Source organism: Zootoca vivipara, chromosome 6 (assembly GCF_965207765.1).
Source record: "Zootoca vivipara chromosome 6, rZooViv2.hap1.1, whole genome shotgun sequence".
NCBI classification, from domain to species: Eukaryota; Metazoa; Chordata; class Lepidosauria; order Squamata; family Lacertidae; genus Zootoca; species Zootoca vivipara.
This window is the reverse complement of record NC_142589.1, coordinates 74510128-74530234: the sequence shown is the minus strand read 5'-3', so window position 1 is coordinate 74530234 and position 20107 is coordinate 74510128. Positions and strand designations below refer to the sequence as shown.

The window sequence follows — 20107 nt, the reverse complement described above, 5'->3', positions numbered from 1 at the left end:
CCACAGCTCCACATCGCTGTCTCCCTCCCCCAGCACGTTTCACATAGAAAAGACACATGGTGTGTGGAGAGAAGGGTGAGCACAGATGATTAGCAGGTGCAATGTTACAGACTGATGTTATGAAGTAGGATGCTTTTTACCATAGGTAAGCTAAGGAATGGGATGGAGAAGAGACCTCAACAGGAATGAGATGAGGTTGTGAGGGACTCCACTGACCTGTTGCACCCATGCGCATCTGCACAACATTTGCACAGCAGCTCACACACACTTTCACCTAGACTCAAATGTTTCATGCTTGAAATCAGAGGGGGAGGCCTGCACATGGGGATGGGCCCGAACTCAGTGGTAGAACGCATGCCTTGCCTACAGAAGGACACAGTTTTAATGCCCTGCACCTCCATCTAAAAGGATCTCAGGGTTGAAATAACCCTGTTTGAATCCTATAGGAGCTGCTGTTGAATAGACAACCCTGGGCTAGACAGACTAGGGGTTTGATTCAGGGCAAGACAGCTTTATCTGCTCAATCTGTGACCCATCAAGGCAAAACACAGGCACACCAGTGATGCGCCATGGGCTCGACAATCCCATTTTTGTAGTTTCAAGTAGGCGTTAAAAACTGGTTTCAATGAGTCTCTGATAAGCCATCATGCATGATGGCATTGGGCATGTTGGGTAACCAGTTGTACAGGCTGGTTTTAGGCACTTCTACAAGTGTGAATACTGGCTGGTCACTGTGGGGAACAGGATGCTGGACTTCAGCCTTGGACACAGAGTTTTACATCACAGACCCTGTGGCATATGATGACCTCAGTGAGCAGACAACGCAGGTAAACCAAATGAAGTGGGCAGAGAAATTCATGGTTGGCTCAACGCTGCCACCTGTTGAGAATAGGAATGAGTGAATATCTCAATTTCTCTGTCTCTCATTTTCCGAGTTTCAAATTCAGTTCTCCACATTAGTTTGTGATTTAGTTTTTTTTAAAAAAAAAAAATCCTCATGAAAATTCACCAATGTTTTTGTGTGAATTTCTCCTAATATGTAATCAGCTTTGAAGAATGGCTGTGTTTTGGGTTTATGTATTCTTTCTGTGTGTATATGTTCACATACACACACTTTTTGCTTCTCTCTCTCTCTCTCTCTCTCTCTCTCATACTCTCTCTCTCTCTCACACACACACACAAACACACACACAGTCTTGTACAGACAGGCCAGTGGAGCAAATGGCAGTGATGACATCATGTCTGATCTTCTTTTTCACAAACCTTGTATGGTGGCCAGCGGGTTGGTGGCCATTAGCGCTGGGTTTAACCCTGCATTCACCCCTAGCACTGTGCTTCTGAAATCAAACCAGAGGCAGCAGGTTAAAGTTGGGGATCTACAGTGCAAACACTAGAGTGTCCCACCCCCCACGATCACCTCTTCAAAATGGATCCAGAAGGTAGCTTAAAATGATGTGTGGGACATTGTTTTATGGAGATTCTATTATTTCAGGTGAGTTCTAATTCCCTTACTGTTTGGGTTATGTCCCCCAAGGCCCCCTCCCTCTTACGATGTGAGCCTAGCCAGGTTCAAACCTCTTCTCCCACAGTCCAACCATTGAGGAAGCTGGGAACCCCCCCCCCAAGATCTCTCTCTCATGCCACTTACCCCGTACTGGGATTCAGGCCTTGCAAGCTGATAGCTGGGTGACTGCTGCTCTGGGGGCTGGGATTTGTGCTGTTGCTTGGGGGTGGCGTGACCGAGTTGAGGGTGGTGCCCCCTGCTCCCACCGCTGTCCGACTGGGGGTCAGGGAGCAGACTGTGGGGGACAAGGTAGTAACTGTCCAAAAGAAGAGCAAAGAAAGTGAAGGAGAGTTGCCAAGGCTCCATTCTGCTGGTGGTCAGAAGCAGGAGCCCACAGGCATGGTAGCCAACCATTATTTGCAGCTGAACCAACTCTGCCTCTCCCCGCAGAGAGGGCATCCCCCTAACGGCACCCAGAAGTGCAAGATCTCCACATGTTTCCCAGAGTCAAGACAAGACTAAGTACATCTTTGCAGAGCACGTAATTAAAATTTAGATCTTGCTACTACCTGATACAGTGTGGCGTGGGGTGAAACTGCCTCAGTTCTCACCGCAGGAGCAGAGACGCTTTCACCCCCAGCGCCTCGCAGGCCGTGACAACTCATTTGTGAGGCATTTTTGCAAGGCTCAGCTGAGGGGCGGGAAGGCTCCCCCCGCAGCTGAGCATTAAACTGCTCCTGCCCCCCCCCCCAGCTGAGCATGCTCTATGCTTCTCCAGCTCAGCTGAGGACAGGTTTAAAGAAGCCAAGGAAGGAACAAGCTGTACTGGCCCGGCAATACAGCTTGCTCCTCCCTCTGTGGTATGAAGGGCAGAGTGATAGCAGATTCCCCTGGCAGTATATTGCAGGTGAAACTGCCGCTGCTCCTGAGTCCCTCTGCTACCAGCAGCCCAATGTTGAAAGTGGCACTGGTAGCAGAGGGATTCAGGAGCAGCATCCGTTTCACCTGCGATATACCACTGGGTGAAGCCACCATCGCGGTCTGCCCCTCATACCAGTCCTGGGTGATGTATCGATATTTTGCCCAGGCCTCATGAAGACCACATACTAACTCCAGTACTGAAGGCAGTATACCTCTGAATCACAAGTGGGGAGGAGCGCTATTGCACCCAGGTCCTGCCCTAAACTAACACCTCCATAGATTGTTTTCCACTGGAGGAAGAGAAGAGCAAAGCAGGAGAGTTCAAGCTGCATGTAATTTGTATAACTATGGTTTGTGACTTAGGGCTTATCCACACTTTCCATGCACAGTCCGCACTTTAAAACTCTGTGTCCAAGTGCACCCACCCACCCCACCCTTTTTTTCTTTCCTTTTTCTTTTTTTGATGCAAAGCGTTCTCTGCAAAAACCTGCTCTTTCAATTGGAGAAAATATAAATCTGCAGATAACCCAAATTGATGTTTGCTTTAGAAAAGTGCTAAAGAGCAGGTTTTCTCAGAGAAAGATCCAGAGACACTGACCTTTTAAAGACAGACCTGTGTCTCCAAAGAGCGGGGCAAAAGGGAAGTGTGGATAAGCCCTCTGTGTTTCATCCAAATACCGTAGTTGGACAGTTTCTCCAAAATAGCTTTTCTCTCTGCAGAATGCCAGATGAGAATTTGCAGGGGTAAACACATTAGGAGAGCTATGGAGAGCTAAGCCAGCTAAGCGCATATGCTTTTGAGCATAAAAATAACCATCACACAAATAGTTAAGATCCTCCTCGTCACATGTCACTTGTCTGCCCAAAATTGCAGCTTCCTAAGACTGTTTTTCATTAAAAGAAAAAAAGTTTTTGTTGGATGTTGTTGCACATATTCATGCGCTAACATGTCATTGAATATATCAGCACTAGCTCAGGTTGGACGGCTTCACATTGGTTTGATGCTGTGGTGTAACCAGACAATACAACTGCCATCACCTGTTGATGGAACATTGGCTGAGCATCACCCCAGAATCCATGCTGCAGATCTCACCAAGTTCGACACAATTCCTATGTCTGCATCTGCCATAGCATTGCCAGCGGCATTACAAGTGCCAGGTCATCGGAGACAATTTCCCAGTGTGTGGGGTACGTGGTAGCAGCAGAGGGAGCAAAGCACAACTTTCTTGTGCTCTTTTGGCCTCACAGGCACTCCAAGTCTTGCTTCCAAGTCCCCTTAAGCATGTAGCAAGAAGTTAAGTTTTGCAGAGCTAAAAGGAGAGCATGAGAGTGTTGCACTGTTTCCACACCAGGTATGGGACTGGGACAACTAGCCCCATCAGCTCAAGTGAATAATATGTGCATAGCAGCATTTTCTTACCTGGTAGTTCCAGTCCTTCCCTGACATGGAAACATGCTCTCCTGGGGCCTCTGGAGCACCTGCTGCCTTCTCTGCCATTGCCACCTCTTGCTGTGCCAAGGTAAGGTATACAGGTCAGGGCTAGGGAAGGAGGTGGCAATGGAGGCAGCAGGTGCTTTGAATGACACTAAGCATTTTGAAAGTGCCCAGAGTGGGTCCTCAAAAGCGCTTGGGCCTTTGGAAGTCTAACATCAGGATGCATTCTCACTCATAACCCAACAGACTGCTCTTGTGTCATTCCCACAACCTCAATACCTTGAGCTCTCAGCAGCCCACCACTCGACAGCTGTGCTAGAAGGAGGCAAAGGAAAGGGGAAAGGGGGTCCCAGGGAGAAGGGAATGTGTCACCAAGACAACTACCTGTTGTGCTCAGACTACTGGAAGCCTGGGAGAGGGGCAGACTTGTGCCGGTGCCTGGGCTGGTCACCTGGAGGAGATGCAGCAGAGAAACGGACTGTCAGAGACACAATGGATAAAATCCACATAAAGACCTTTCTCCCCTGACTGGGGATCATATCTAAGATGCCACTAGCAGACTAGGCTGGGGCAACACTCATGAACGATTTAAGTATTTTAGACACAAATTCTGTAACGTGAGCAATAGGAATGTACATTCTTTGAAGAAGTTAAGGTAAGAAGCCTAGGGACCTGGAAAGTTTGTACCATGTAAGGTTTTATCAAATGGGGTGGCAAGTGGATTGGTAAATGCAAGCTCAGTGAAGTTGCAGTGAAAGAAGATCAGGTAGGCAGGCAGAGTTTTGTATGAGCACATGTAAAAGGATATATCAAGTAAAATGATCCTTTTACATAATGTAAAAGGATATATCAAGGAAGGAAGCTATGTACTGTATCATATGGGGGGGCAAATAATGTAGGTATTGTCCATTAGGGGGAAGTAGTGGGGGTGGGGTTCACACTCCAAACTGTGAAGCTAAATGTATGATTAAATGTGCAGTGCAGAGGAAAACAATACATGTATTAAATTTTATTCATTTTTATTTATTAAATGTCTATTCTCTTAAAGGAGCCCAGGGCAGCAAATTCAGAAAAAGTAGCACTATTAAAGCATCTTACAAATAATCCTGACACACATGCAGACTTGGATAAAGGCCACTAATTAAAAGGCTTGCTGGAAGAGCAAAGTCTTCAGTAGGTGCCAAAAGGACGAACAGAGCTAGCACCTGTCCAATATTTAACAGGTAGGTACCACAACACCTCTTACTATTATTTTAGCACATCACTGGTTTAATTTTTTTGCAAGTTTTAAACACTTGCTTTTATCTTTTCTTTAAAGCAATAAATTTTATTGCTTTTTTGTAAAGGGCTTTGAGGATTTAAAACAAAAACAAAAACAAAAACAAGCAGCATATAATTTTACTGAAATAAGTAAGTTCTAAAGGCCAAATTCAACTATTGTGCAGAATGGACACCCTGATAAGATGGTATCTGCAAGAGGCCCTCACTTGCACAGCACAGAAGGCATGTTCCATACAGGCATATTCCATGGAGTTTTGTGCAGGGGGGTGGGGAGTGAACGTGTGTAGGCACGTACCATGTGAGGGCTGTAGCCAGGAGGCTTGCCCTGGGCAGGCAACATGGGAGCAGAGCTGCAAGGGTTGATCCGCTTCTCTTTCTGGCGGCGGTTGCAGAACCAGACGCGAATCACCTCCTTCTCCATGTTCAGTTGCTCGGCAATAAGTAGGATCTCCTCTGAGGTAGGCTTCTGGTTCTGCAGTTTGGGGGAAGGTGTTGGGGGGGGGAAACAGGATGGTGTGACATTGGGGCAAGTCACAGCATGGAGTCCCAACAGGAACAAAACAAATCATAGAAACATGTAGGGGGGTATTGTACTCATTCTAAATAATGTTAGATCTGCTGCCAAACTATCACATGAACCTGAAATACAGGCAGCGGATGAAACTAGAAAGGATGAGGCACAGAACTGCTGCTGCTCTGTGTCACTTTCTCTGCTCTTTCTGGTACACAGCACATGACAAAATGTTATCCTGCTGAGAATTTCCCTGCCTTTGCTTCTGACAACCAATAACGTAAGGCTTAGTTAAATGCAAGAGAGGTAAATGAACTCAAAAAACAACCCAGAACACACACTTAGGCTGTGTACACATCTTGCATTTAAATACACATTTAAAGCACATGGTTTTTCAAGAATCCTCGGAACTGTAGTGCTGTGAGAGGTAAACTGCGTCTGCTAGGATTCTCTGGGGGAAGTAATGTGCATTAAATGTATGGTGTGGACACACCTCCATCAGCTGGAATCAAATGGGAAGAGTCAGTCATTCATTTGGGAGATCTGGGTTCGAGTGGTAGCTCAGCCAAAGACTAGCATAAAGACTTTGGGCAAGTCATACTCTCTCAGCCTTGGTTTCCCCTTTGTTGTAAAATAGGAGTGTCATTAATTACCTGGGCTAAAACCAGGAGCCCTTGGCTCTGTGTGAGCTACCAGAGCAGCAGTTTGGAGCACCTTCTAGGTAGGGCAATGAAGTCTTCTCAAGCTCTTCCTAGGATGGCCATTGGGCCCTCCTAAATAGGAAGAGCTATAGAGGGCTTCCTGTTTGGGTCAGGGGTTTGCCAGACCAAAGTGGATTTCCTGGCTCTCGGGTTTTCTTTGATTCTGACTCATGCCTGGTCCATGGATGAGAAACCTCAGGATCAAGTGCCGAATGTGAGCCTCCATGCCACTCTCTCTGGCTATGCCTCCTTTCTCCAGGCCACATGCATCACTGGCCTTGATTCTCACAAGTGTTTTTTGCCCAGCAGGAATGAGTCACCACAAAAATGCCTCTTGCTTGCCTGGGTTGAGGTTAGAGAGGTGTGTATAGAAAATTGCCTACTGTACAAGGTTTATTATGTACATTGATTGCCTCACTCACTTTTGCCTGTGGCCCCACCCACCATTAAGGTTGCCCTGAAGGGAATGTGGCCCTTCCTTTGAAAAAGGTTCCCCACCCTTGCTTGGTTCCTCAGATTCCCATTCCCTGGCATAACCCCTGTTTTTCTTGCAATTGCTGCCAAGGGCAGTAAGAATGCATTTTTTTCCCAACAGCTTTTCCCCATGAAGAACTAGAGATAAGGAAAAGTTGCTGAAAGCCTTGGGAAGCAATATATAATCTAAATGAACACATTGTAAAATTGCTTAATTTTGTCTTTATTCATTTACTTATATGTCACACACTTCCTGAGAATAAAACCGGGGTGGGTCATGCATGGGCTTATCTGCTTCTGTCCTTACAGCAGCCTTGAGATGTGGGTTCAGTGAGGAACTGTACTAGCCAAGGTCAGAGTTTTGCAGGAGAACAGGAATTTGAAACCTGGCTTTTCCATATCACTCTGTAGGTACATGGGGGGCTGGACAATGGGAAATGCCTCACCGCGAGAAAGCTTTTTTCCAATGCGAAGCGGACATTGGTCTCAATGCTGGTCCGTTTCTTGCGGCGCCGGCCTGGCAGCCCATCAAAGCCCATGTTGGGACTGCTCAGCTGGTTGGGGCTGGGAAGTGTGGAGTCCACAGACATTGTCTCTGAAACATGAGGTGTGGGGGGAGCCATTTAGTTGCCTTGCAAACATCACCACCCAGTGTACAGCACCCTACCTGGTGTGTCACCTCCATCCTGTGGCTTGATCCAGTTTCGCTGTCTTCATCCTTCCCTCTACTGGGCCTAGTTTCCACTTGCTTGCCTTGAGAAGTGACACCACTCCCTTGCGTCTCTGCCATCTCCTTGTGACTTTAGAGATGGTGCCCTCCAGATGTTGTTGACATTACAACTCCCACAAGCTGTGGCCACTGTTCATGCTGGCTGGGGCTGATAGGAATTTAGCAACACCTGGAGGGGGCTATGCTGGAGTCCTGCTTTAGAGAGTTCACACTAGATTGGCTTTTAAGCAGCCTGTGTAACAGTAGTTTCTCAGCTCAAAAAAACAAAACCTTTAAAGATCTATCTTAGTAGCAGTCAAGGGGCAATTTTAAAGTTGAAGGTATATGCTGATTAAGCAAATGAGAAAATACTTTCCCATGCTCTGCCTTACTGGAAAGTAACCTGCAGAACTTTGAGCCCATAAAGTGAATTTTCCTCAAGGCCTAAAGTGAATTTTCCTCTGTCCTTGGAGGCTTGGGCCAGGCCCCCTGTCCACCCACCAGCTCCCCAAAGGCCTGTACAGGCCTATCTGACACCTGCATTAAACCAGACATGTGGGGACCATTCTTAGATAATGAAGTCAGCCTTTTCTATTCTGTTATGATCTCCCCAGCCCTGACAATGATTTCCCTCACACCTGCTCATTTCCACATCTTTCCTCTCCACCAACTCAATCAAGGCTTAGCTTCCTCATCAGAAAATATCTCAGATCTTGAGCTCCACCTTCCTTCTATTCACTTGTTCCCACCCACCCCAAAAGCTCTTTTATTTTTGCCTCTAAGAAGCCTTAACCCCTCCTCCAGCAGACCTCAGCTTGTTCCTGCTCGCTTCCTCCTCTCCACTTACCAGCGTCATTGAGCCATTTCTCCAGTAGAGGTTTGAGTTTGCACATGTTCTTAAAGCTGAGATTGAGTGCCTCAAAGCGTGAGATGGTTGTCTGGCTGAAGTCATTCCCATAAAGCTTCCCCATGGCCAGCCCCACATCACCCTGTGGAGGAGAGGGACAGAGGTGGGGAGAGGCGCTGTTACCGAGAGCATACAACCTGCCAGGGCATTAAGGTCCTTCTCCAAGTTCCATCTCTAGCAGAAATACACCATGTATAAACATCAGAGGGTGCCTCAACTGTAGAGAACTCCCCTCAGAGAGGTAAAGGTGACACCAACATTTTCTTCTCTTCGGTACATGCTTAAAACCTTTTTCATTTGCCCAGGTCTTTTAGATTATGGAATTTTCAGTTGGCTGGGTGATTTTATTCCTCTTCAATTTTATTGCATTACTGATATTGGGTTGCATCATACTCTGAATAGACCCACCGAAATACAAAACTAACTACAGCCCACTGATTTCAGTGGGTCTAATTGCTGAATAAAACCCACTGTTTTATAATGTATTACTACTGTTAAAAAATCTTTAAAATATTACTGGTTTTGTACTGTGGATGCTTATAAACTGCTTAGAAAGGCATATTTGGCTAAAAGTAGTAAAAAAAGCCTGTGTATTAAATAAATAAAATAAAATACTTTAGGCTGTGCATTTAAACTTTGCTTGATCTCTGCCTTACTCCTCAGGTTGATCCCAAAGAGAAGGTTGTGTTTATGGCAACAAACCATCACATTCAGGCAAGTTCAGGTTGCATAATTAAATGTGATTTGGAGATACTGATCAACATGACCACCTTCTCAAAGATCAACATGATCTAGCCTCCCTGTGAACAATTAAGAATGAAAGCTAAATCACTGAATTATAGAATTGTAAAGTTGGAAGGGTCTCCAAGGGTTCTCTAGTCCAACCCCCTGCAATGAAGGAATCTCAACTAAAGCTTCTAATGTCTAACAATGTCTAACCACCCCACAAACCTTGGGCAAACAAATTGGAATGAATGTTCAATAAACAGGTCATCTGGAAGTGACCTTAGTCTCTTTTTTCCAGGAAACATTGCCACCTCAATCCCTGATGCTTCTTTTATATGAACCAACTTGGACCCTGCGATCATCATCCGAGGCTCTTCTTTCCTGCATTGCAGGCGGTTGGACTAGATGACCCTTGAGATCCCTTCTAACTCTACAATTCTATGATTCTTTGGGTGCCTCCTCCACAATAGCTCTGGAGGGTGACAACAGGAGAACAGGCCTTTTCTGCATTGGCTCCCCACTTGTGGAATGCTCTCCCCAGAGAGGCTTGCTTGGCACCTTCATTACATATCTTTAGATGCCAGGCAAAAGCATTCCTCTTCTCCCAGGCCTTTGGCTAATTAAACAATTGAAGGCCTTTTAAACTGAGGGGAGAGTTCTTATTTTTGTTTGTTACTATGTTATGTGTTCTTGTGTTTTTATGTTGTAAATCGTCCTGTGGTCCTTGGATGGAGGACGGTATAGAAATTTAATAAATGGAACAATAATTTCACAGCAGAAATGTTCACAGGGCAACATCTGGCACAGCCCCCTAAAGGAAACCAACAACATCCCACTCTTCCATCGTGGACTAGCCTAAGCCAGACACCTTGGCCTGTACCTGTGTGAAGCCCAGCTTGATACGCCGCTGCTTGAAGGTGCGGGCAAACTGCTCCAGCTCCTCCAGGTCGCTGGGCTCCTCAGGGTGTGAAGGGGTCTCCAGGCATTTGGGCGGCTGTGAGTGAGCGAGGTGGGACTCGGGGAGGCCAGGCCGAGTCACTTGCTGGGGAGCAGAAAGAAGACATGGAAATGCTGAACCAAGATGCACGAAAGCACCAAACAGAAGGCATAGAATAATGTATGAACAAAACCTCAGTGAAACAGCTTGGGGCTCGTCCACACTTCCACCAGTCCCATGCCTAGAAAGCACGGGGCCAAGCAGTTTTCTGCTTGACCCATTCCTTTCCCAGGGAACCCCTGCTCTCTAGCTCCAAATTGGAGCGAATCTGGAGAAAACCCAAATTGCTGTGTGCTTCAGTTGAACACTAAAGAGTGGTTTCCCCCTCCCTGCCTCCCGGGCCAAGCAGTGGGACAAAAGGACACTGCTTCCCCGGTGGTATCCATATTACCATATGACTTTTATCCCATTGTTAGCTCTGGTCAGACATTTCTGCAAGTCTTTGAAACAACACCTGGGAAACTGTTTAAGTAGAGGCAAAGGTGAGATGACTGATCACAACCCTCATAGTCCCAGGCCAGGGCACAAGATACAGAGCCACCATGCTGAAGCTAAGCATGAACAGTGCCTGGTTGGAAGACTGACTGGGAAAGGACCCCCCCTCCCCAATGCACACCACCATGAAGTTCCATAATGGAAGGGATGTAAATGTACTAAACAAATAAACAAATTCCTGATCGAAACTGCCTTCAAGGGTCTGACAAAATGATCATTGCATTGCATTAACTGTGGTGAAACAGTCTTTTCTTCAAAGCAAGATAAACTGGAGCAGACAAGAGTACAACCTTAAAAGATTAAGAATGAGACTGCCAGACCAAGGCTGGCAATCTCTGCATTCCCACTGAGTATTTTACGCACTGAACCCACTCACTCACCTGTGCTGGGAGTCCTGCACGAGGCTGGTTCGGCAGGAGGCTCCCTGGGTTTTGCTGAGGTAGCTGAAAGAGATTTGGTGTCGAGAGCAGCCCTGTGAAGGAAAAGATGTAGTGAACAGCTCAGCTTCGCAAAATCAAGCACCACCTTGTTCCACTGTGTGAAAAGTTACTGATCAAAGTCAAACACAGAATAAAAACATGCCAGTTTGGTGCCATTCTTCAGGCCCCTAAAAACCTCCAATGTTGTTATTTAAGCAAAGTAAAATCCTACTCCTTATTGGCTGAAGATAAAATAAAAATTCACAATTGCAGCTACTGCTGAAAATGTGCAGACAAGAAAAAAGCCTAGCTGGACACTGCAGCATTTAGAAAATGTGGCTTTTCTATTCTTCACAGTCTTTTCTTGCAGACTGGGGAGGAACTTGAAGGTGAGCCTATTTAATTCACACTTTCTGAAACAATGTGTACACTGAAATACACTGAAACACAGCCATTTGTTGAAATTCATACTTCTCCAAATTCTGCAACGCAGTTCTCCAGCTAGGTTATTTAGCACTAAGATTCATATATGAGAGTAAAGGCTGCATATAAAATCATATATTTGTGAAAATAACATAGAAATGTAGCGTTATATTAAGAAAATTGCTCTGCAAAAATATATTTATTAGGATAAATTCATACAAAAATGTTGATGGGATTTTCATGAGGACTGTTTTTAAAATTGCAAACTGGTGTGGAAAATTAAGATTGGAAAAATGAAAAACTGAGAAGAAACAAACTTGGCAAATCAACTCACCCCTACCATCCAGCACATGATTCTAACTTGAGATAATAAAATGCTTTATGCTGAGGCAAAGTGGAACAGATTTCTCCAGCTAATCTGCCTCTTCATTCCAGAATGGGAGGAACAAGTGGGGAATTATGTGGTGAGGGAAAACTACTTTGAAAATATTCAGACACATAATTTTATCAACTCTCAGGACTGAACATAATTCCTGGTAGACCTGGGCTTGGTGAGGGTGGGGTAAGCAAATGCAGACTAACAGTGAACCCTGGTTGTTGTTGTTTTTTGTCCAAGGCTTACAGCAGGGATGAGGAATGTGTGGTCCTTCAGATGTTGCTGGACTACAACTCCACCATTCCTGACCATTGGCCACATTGGCTGTAGTTTGGTAGATCGAAGAGCATCTGGAGGGGGGAGGGTACAGATTCCCCATCCCTGCCTTACAGTGCTTCCACACTGGGTGCTTACTATCCTCAAACTTGGTTCGCTCACTTTTTATAGGGCATCTACATGACATCATCAACTCATTGTCTCCCCCCTGTGTATTCTCTGTGCTGCTTCTTCTGGTTTTCGGCAGACCACAAAAAATCTAAGTTGTTGTTGTTGTTGTTGTTGTTAATAATGATGATGATGATGATAAAAACACTAGTGGAATATTTACAGGTGTAAATCACCATAGTATTGTTACTCTTCCATTTTCTTTTCCATCTGGTTTAGGGAGGTTTTTAATTTTTAATGCTGTGTTGTTTTTAACACTTGATTGGGAGCCGCCCAGAGTGGCTGGGGAAACTCAGCCAGATGGGCGGGGTATAAATTTATTATTATTATTATTATTATTGGCATCTGCAGGGATGCCTAAAGCAGCTGAACCTATTGCCATTTCACCTACACTGTTATTTTTCAGTCAGCGTCATTTCATTACATTGTTGTTGATGTTTTTTAAAAAATGTTTTAATTAACACTGAAAATGCCTTTAGAACCATTTTTAAATATTAAAATATTCATGCCGTGGCACTTCTATGAAAGAGTATTATAGCACTGATTTTCAAATGCTGCTATCTTTTCATCCTGTGCCAATGTTTGATTTTTCAGATTTATCACAACGTTTTAGAATGTTTTTCTTATACATCTCAAAAGTTGTTGGGAAAGAGCACTTCATTGAGCTTTCCCCTATCGGGGCATAAAGTCAATGGCAATTTCATCTGCAGCTTACAGCGGAAAAACAACGGCTCGTTGCACTAGGAACTGCTTGCCTGCAAATACCCTTTTGCCAGGAGAAGCGAAGTGTGGCCTATGCAGTCTCTTTTTCACACACAAGGCATTCTTACCTTGCTGTCCCTGCTGGGCCTGTGGCAGCAGGAACTGTGCAGACGGCTGGAGGTGGTGCCCTGGAACGAGGACTAACTGCTGGAGCTGGAGCAGCTGCTGGATGTCCTAGAACAGAGAAGCGAGTGGGAGGAAGAGTGTGGGTATATCTACCATGCAAATTTATGCCAGTTTAATGCTGGGGACTGCAGTCCGGTAAAGGTGTTGAGGATTCTCCTACAGTTGACCAGGGTCTGTTTTGGCAAGTGGCAATGACTATTACACCAGTTTGTTTTGTTGGTATGGCTAAGCTATGCCCTACGGCTCAGGATTCCCTTGCAGACAACGCAGTACCTGGAGACAGGAAATCAAGCCATGTATCCATAGCATTGACCAGAGGAGGAATGACTGCTGGGAGGAATGCAGAGATGTGGAATATTTACAATGCAGTCAAATCAACAATGTGTGTTTGCTAGAAAGGCACACACAGAGGAAGTTGGATCTCACAGGGTCTACAGAAAATCCTCCCTGTGAGAGCCACTTCCAGTGTGTACAGCCAGGTAAAAGGGGCACAGCCTATATAAGCTTGTCATGTTCCCAACCTGCTCTCTCTCTCTGATTCCTGATCTCCGATCTCTCTCTTCTCTTCTCTTCTCTTCTCTTCGATGCCTCATCAGTGACTAGGGACTAGTCACAGCTCAAACTCCATTTTGATCTAAACTACTGTATATGTCTGCAACAACATTTTCAGCCTGCCTCAAGACTGCTACTGTGAAATGTGAGCGAGTAAATCTATCTTTACTTATAAGAAGACTGTTTTGCATGTCTATTGTTTTTAAGGGGGAGAAAGGGGGAAATAACAGGAAATCCAGTCTGCAAGAAAGCATTCTGGATTACTAAAACTAAAGGTTAAAGCTAACCTATCAACAGATTCCTTATTTTTTGCTGACAAGGAAGGATAATACTGTATATTCCGGCGTATAAGACGACTGGGCGTATAATACAACCCCCAACTTTTCCAGTTAAAATATAGAGTTTGGGATATACTCGCCGTATAAGAAATATGACCCGGCGTATAAGACGACCCCCAACTTTTGAGAAGATTTTCCTGGGTTTAAAAGTAGTCTTATACGCAGGAATATACAGTATCTAACAAACACATCCTCTCCTAGTTTCTATACACATCCCTACAAGAGAGAAGAAATGCCGCGGCGCATCTGCAGCAGCTTAACTGAACGCCTTCACCTATCCCAGTTGCAACAAAACATGTCTCTCCCACATCAGTCTCTAGAGCCACAGCAGGCACTGCAACTTTCCAACAGTTTGACCTCGCCCAGAAAGGTGCACCCCTCCACTGTCTACCAAGACAGATGGATGCCAACCATGGATCAGGCCACATCTGCATGAGCAGCCTGTCGTGTGCTTTAACTTCTGCCCTGTTCTCTGTGTGGTGGTGAGCGTGTAATGCTGGGCAACCCATTCTGGCCAAACCCCCGGCAAGCTGTGCCTCCCGTGCACAAGCCCTTACCTGTGCAGTGAGCTGGATTGGCTGCGACAGGGCAAGCTGCGGTGTCTGGGGCTGGTTCTGTGGCGCCGTCAGCTCAGCCCCAGGTTGCTGAGAGGAGGCTGCGGCAGCTGCGGCATTGGACTGCTGCACGGCGGCTGCCAGGAGCTGCGCTTGGGCCTGCTGCAGAAGCAGCTGCTGTTGGGCAGGCATCAGGGCTGTAAGCTGGGTTGGGGGAAGGCAGAAAAGAGGTGTACCAAGGGCAGCATAGCAAATGGCAGGCCAGGAGGGGGTGACCAGGCAAAAGGGGAGTAGAGGCGAAAAAGGGAAGGAGGAGAAATCAACCAGACAGAGAGAAGGAAGAAGCTGGTTAGTTGGGTCCCTCTCCCACCCAGGCCATCAGCAGAGGTATTAGAGCCCCAGCAAGCAGAGAGCCAAGCAATATGTTCCTCTTGGTTGGCAACTCCTTTCCTGACGGCAGTGCCTGTGCTTATAATTCAACTCAATAGGACAATTTCACTAAGCAGATGAGGGCTGTTGTTCTTTCACATGATGTTCAGGGACAGGAAACCCTGTGTGTGTTGAATTTCTCCTTATCCACTGGGAAAGGTACAGGAGAAATGTAGAAAACTGGTCATGGAAACAGCCCTTTGTTTGTATCCACCTCCCTGCCACCCCCTGGGCCACTTAAGCCAAACTCCATAATCTATGTCTGCCCACAGGACCTTCTACTTACCCCAGCCAGCTGGCTGCCAGCTAACATAAGCTGGGCCTGGGGCAGGTGTGGCTGCTGAGGTGGGGGAGCTTGGACTGGGACTGGAGCTGGAGGAATTTCTGTTGGGTCTTCAGCTTTGATCTGGAGGGAGAAAACAAGATGAAAGAGAATCACTACGACTCTCTCTCCAACTGTGTATGACAGACATCCTTCTGCTCTTGTTGCAGCTCAACATCGCTTGTTTGAGACACAAATTTGATGCTGTCCACCTTCTCCTCTCATGCTTCCTGACCCCCTCTCCTGTGCCCCATATCTCCCCTTCCCTCACATCTGAGCTAACAGCCTGGAAGAAGCGCTTAAACAGGAAGCAGAGCTATGGCAATGGGTAGCTTTCACAGGGCAGCGCAAAAGGATCAGGTTTTAAAGCTATCATTGAAAATACGGAGTCCTATCTGTGACACTGCAGGGAGAGGATGATGGCCCAATGGAACTGAGGAACATTGTCCAGGGTGCTAGGTGCTGCTAAGAAACACCAAGGAAAACAAAAAAATTCTGCAACTTGAATACATTATGCTACGTAAGCAGCTCTGCACGTGTTTAATTCACTCTGCTGCTGCAAGCGACTTGCTGAAGGGACAAAGAGCAACACAAGCACCAAAATCCCAACAACTGGAAGCTGATGCTATCTCTCTGACTCATTGCTAGGTTGGCTTCCTGTTTTGCTGCTGTGCCTGAGGCACAGGGAATTTCCCGCAAAACCAAACTTGATTCATGAGTCTCTACCACACTGACTACAAAAGTACAAAGCTGCCCACAGTTCTGACCCACCCAACCTTCCACTCAGCTATATATATTATACAAAAAAAAAAAATTCTTCGGTTACTCAGAAATCAATCACCTGGGGGGTGGGATACTGAATTACTTCATTATTCCAGTCCTGGTACAAAGTGGGTTTTTCAGGTTTCTGTTATGCTTCAAAACACAGCAACATTTGTTTAACCAGAAAATATAGAGGGACCCAGAGTTTTAAAGCTAAGTGGGTACCAGGAGGTCTGTGACCTGATGGGAGGACTAGCCTGAGGGATCTATAAGTTGCTTTCCAAATGAAGACTGGAATAGAAATGTAGTAAATAATACTTCCATGGCACTTTTCCTTACAATTCACTCATCTACAACCACCATAGCTGGTTCTGGGGTAGGGATGGGGAACCCGTGGCCCTCAGATGTCATTGGACTCCAACTCCCAGAATAATGGGAGTTGCACTACAGCATTTAGAGAACCACAGGAGATCTGGAGGAAACAGCAGTCAGCTAAGACAGATAAACACACAGAGGTGGAGAACGTTTTCTGGCCTTTTCTGGCGAGTGGGTCAGATCCTTGTCTCGCCAACCCTGCTGGACCAAATTTGACAGATGGGTGGCAGGTCATGCTACCCTCTGCAGCCCCAGTTATTGGGATTTCAAAGTACTGCACATTCGAAAATCATTTTTGTAAAAAGGCTTTTAAACAGCCCTCTGGACCACTAGTCTTCAGAGAATCAAGGAGGAGCACTGAGAAGGAGAATGGAATGGAACAGTACGTAAAGGAAACCTTTCCCCCCAGTTGGAGCACCCCCCCATCATCTGATGGGTGGTGGAAGCATGCATTGTTCAAGCAACAGAATGATTGGCAGCTCATTTTAAGCTCCCAATTGTTCCTCTGAAACTCCACCCTTACTTGCCCCACACCTACATCAGGTGCAGGGCAGGAGGGCATAAGGTAAAGGTAAAGGGACCCTGACCATTAGGTCCAGTCGTGACCGACTCTGGGGTTGCGCGCTCATCTCGCATTATTGGCCGAGGGAGCCAGCGTATAGCTTCCGGTGGCCAGCATGACATGTGGCCAGCATGACAAAGCCGCTTCTGGCAAACCAGAGCAGCACATGGAAACGCCGTTTACCTTCCCGCTGTAGCGGTTCCTATTTATCTACTTGCAATTTGACGTGCTTTCGAACTGCTAGGTTGGCAGGAGCTGGGACCGAGCAACGGGAGCTCACCCCGTCACAGGGATTCAAACCAAGGGCGTACCCACCGCGGGGCAGGGAGGGGCCGCTGCCCTACTCTAGAGGCAGGGCCGGTCGGGCAGCTGCGGGCAAGAGTGGCGCTGCCGGCGGGGCTGGTGGGCAGAGGCGGAGGACAGCCCAGCGGAGCGCGAGTTCGGCGCCCGCAGCAGTCTCTTGCGCCCGAGCCGTGCGGAGTCCACACAGCCGCGCTGTGTGGGAGGGGGCAAGGGCTGACGCTCCCGACGTTCGGGAGACCTTTGTGCATGGACTCCGGCGGCCGCCGTGCAGGGCGCATGCGCACAGCGCGGCTGTGCTCAAAGGTCTCCCGAACGTCGGGAGTCGTTCAGCGCCTGCCAGACCGCTGCAGCAACGGAGCCTCGGAAGGCTTCGCGGAGGCCGGGGCTTTGCTCCAGACCTCCGCGGAGGCCCCGATCCAAGCCTGGTTCCCTTCTCTCCCCCCCCGCCCACCCCCAGACTTCCCTCTTCTCCTCTAGGCGGCCGCTGGTTTTCTCCCCTTCGCCGCCGTCGCTTCAGGTTCACGTCCGCCTCCCCCCCCCACACCATCAAAGCATTCTTGACATATGGCTGTCAAGCCTCTGCTTAAAAACATCCAAAGAAGGAGACTCCACCACACTCCTTGGCAGCAAATTCCACTGCCGAACAGCTCTTACTGTCAGGAAGTTCTTCCTAATGTTTAGGTGGAATCCTCTTTCTTGTAGTTTTAATCCATTGCTCCGTGTCCGCTTCTCTGGAGCAACAGAAAACAACCTTTCACCCTCCTCTATATGATATCCTTTTATATATTTGAACATGGCTATCATATCACCCCTTAACCTTCTCTTCTCCAGGCTAAACATACCCAGCTCCCTAAGCCGTTCCTCATAAGGCATTGTTTCCAAGCCTTTGACCATTTTGGTTGCCCTCTTCTGGACACGTTCCAGCTTGTCAGTATCCTTCTTGAACTGTGGTGCCCAAAACTGGACACAGTACTCCAGGTGAGGTCTGACCAGAGCAGAATACAGTGGTACTATTACTTCCCTTGATCTAGACGCTATACTCCTATTGATACAGCCCAGAATTGCATTGGCTTTATTAGCTGCTGCATCACACTGTTGACTCATGTCAAGTTTGTGGTCCACCAGGACTCCTAGATCCTTTTCACATGTACTACTCTCAAGCCAGGTGTCCCCCATCCTGTATTTGCGCCTTTCATTTTTTTTTGCCCAAGTGTAGTACTTTACTTTTCTCCTTTTTAAAATTCATCTTGTTTGCTTTGGCCCAGTTGTCTAATCTGTTAAGGTCATTTTGAAGTGTGATCCTGTCCTCTGGGGTATAATACGCAAGTGTGGTGTCAGTTCCCAAAGGTCAACAACTCTGGGGACCCCTTCCTAAAATATGTGATCAGTTTGCTGTAGTTTTTACTGTTTATTTTGATTTCACCTGGGCTCTGTAGCCCCGCCCACATTCCCACTTTGTGGCCCCTCCCCTCCCGTGCCTTGGCCCCGCCCCTTGCCCCCCCCTAGTTTTGATCCTGGGTACGCCCCTGATTCAAACCGCCGACCTTCTGATCAGCAAGCCCTAGGCTCAGTGGTTTAACCACAGCGCCGGCATCATGGTCCAACTGGGCATACCTGGCAAGACAAATTTGGCTCATGGTCTAGAGATCTCCCACTCCTAGATGAGAATTTAGGACTAAAGGTCTATCAAGTCTGGCATTCTCACACTGATGAACCTGATAGCTATGGAGAGCCCAGAAGCAGGGCATAAGCGCAGTTGTGGTCTCCCACTTGCAATCCCCAGCCACAGGTATTCAGGGGCATTTTGCCTCTCATACTGGAAGCAATATAGTCATCAATAGTGACTACTGGTAGCCTTATCTTCTATGAATCTGTCTAATCCCATTTTCAAGCCAGCTAAGTTTGAAGCCATCTTCAAACATCTTTGGTAGTGAAGTGCATGGTTTAAATACGTGTTGTGTGAAAAAAGTACTTCCTTTTGTCTGTCCTGAAACTTCCAACATGTAGCTTTATTGGATGACCCTACTGTAGATTTTAAGGAGATCCCAGGTGGCGCTGTGGGTTAAACCACAGAGTCTAGGACTTGCTGATCAGAAGGTCGGCAGTTCGAATCCCTGCAATGGGGTGAGCTCCCGTTGCTGGGTCTCAGCTCCTGCCCACCTAGCAGTTCGAAAGCACATCAAAGTGCAAGTAGATAAATAGGGACCGCTACAGCGGGAAGGTAAACAGCGTTTCCGTGCGCTGCTCTGGTTCGCCAGAAGCAGCTTTGTCATGCTGGCCACATGACCCGGAAGCTGTCTGCAGACAAACGCTGGCTCCCTCGGCCTATAGAGCGAGATGAGCGCCGCAACCCCAGAGTCAGGCCCTTTACCTTACTGTAGATTCTAGTATTATGATGGAGGTGGGGAGTCCACTCTCTTCATACCATGCATAATTTTATACCCCTCTATCATAATAAATACTTCGGGAATTTATTCTTTCTGAATTCTGATACAAGCTGGCTTGATTCGCACCTCCCAAACAACTGTGAAGATCAGAATGCGGCTACCCTCTTCATGAAGGGCACCGCAAGTTGATGCAGTGCTCCCTCTGGTGGCAGCTGCTAGTGAACATAGCTAGGTATCTCAACCTCCTTTTTCACCCAAATGCTCCCACTGACCCATGTTGTTACTATTTTTTCACATGTGATATGATAAAGC

At 46.9% G+C, this 20107-nt stretch overlaps 1 protein-coding gene across 3 annotated transcripts in view; it reads right to left on the bottom strand.

The window, feature by feature from the left end:
- The window catches only part of POU2F2 (POU class 2 homeobox 2), a 37086-nt gene that overhangs the window by 1157 nt on the left and 15822 nt on the right, over positions 1 to 20107 (bottom strand). The window contains exons 5-15 of one of the 3 annotated variants that reach the window (XM_060275619.2): positions 15371 to 15490; positions 14659 to 14859; positions 13154 to 13259; positions 11042 to 11133; positions 10050 to 10211; positions 8384 to 8525; positions 7274 to 7422; positions 5437 to 5613; positions 4245 to 4311; positions 1649 to 1820; positions 1264 to 1337 (exon numbers count right to left, since the gene is read on the bottom strand). In XM_060275619.2, coding sequence (XP_060131602.1) covers positions 1264 to 1337; positions 1649 to 1820; positions 4245 to 4311; positions 5437 to 5613; positions 7274 to 7422; positions 8384 to 8525; positions 10050 to 10211; positions 11042 to 11133; positions 13154 to 13259; positions 14659 to 14859; positions 15371 to 15490 — 1462 coding nt within the window. The remainder of the gene's footprint in view (positions 1 to 1263; positions 1338 to 1648; positions 1821 to 4244; positions 4312 to 5436; positions 5614 to 7273; positions 7423 to 8383; positions 8526 to 10049; positions 10212 to 11041; positions 11134 to 13153; positions 13260 to 14658; positions 14860 to 15370; positions 15491 to 20107) is intronic. The other 2 variants (XM_088672617.1, XM_088672618.1) reach the window with 2 other exon arrangements.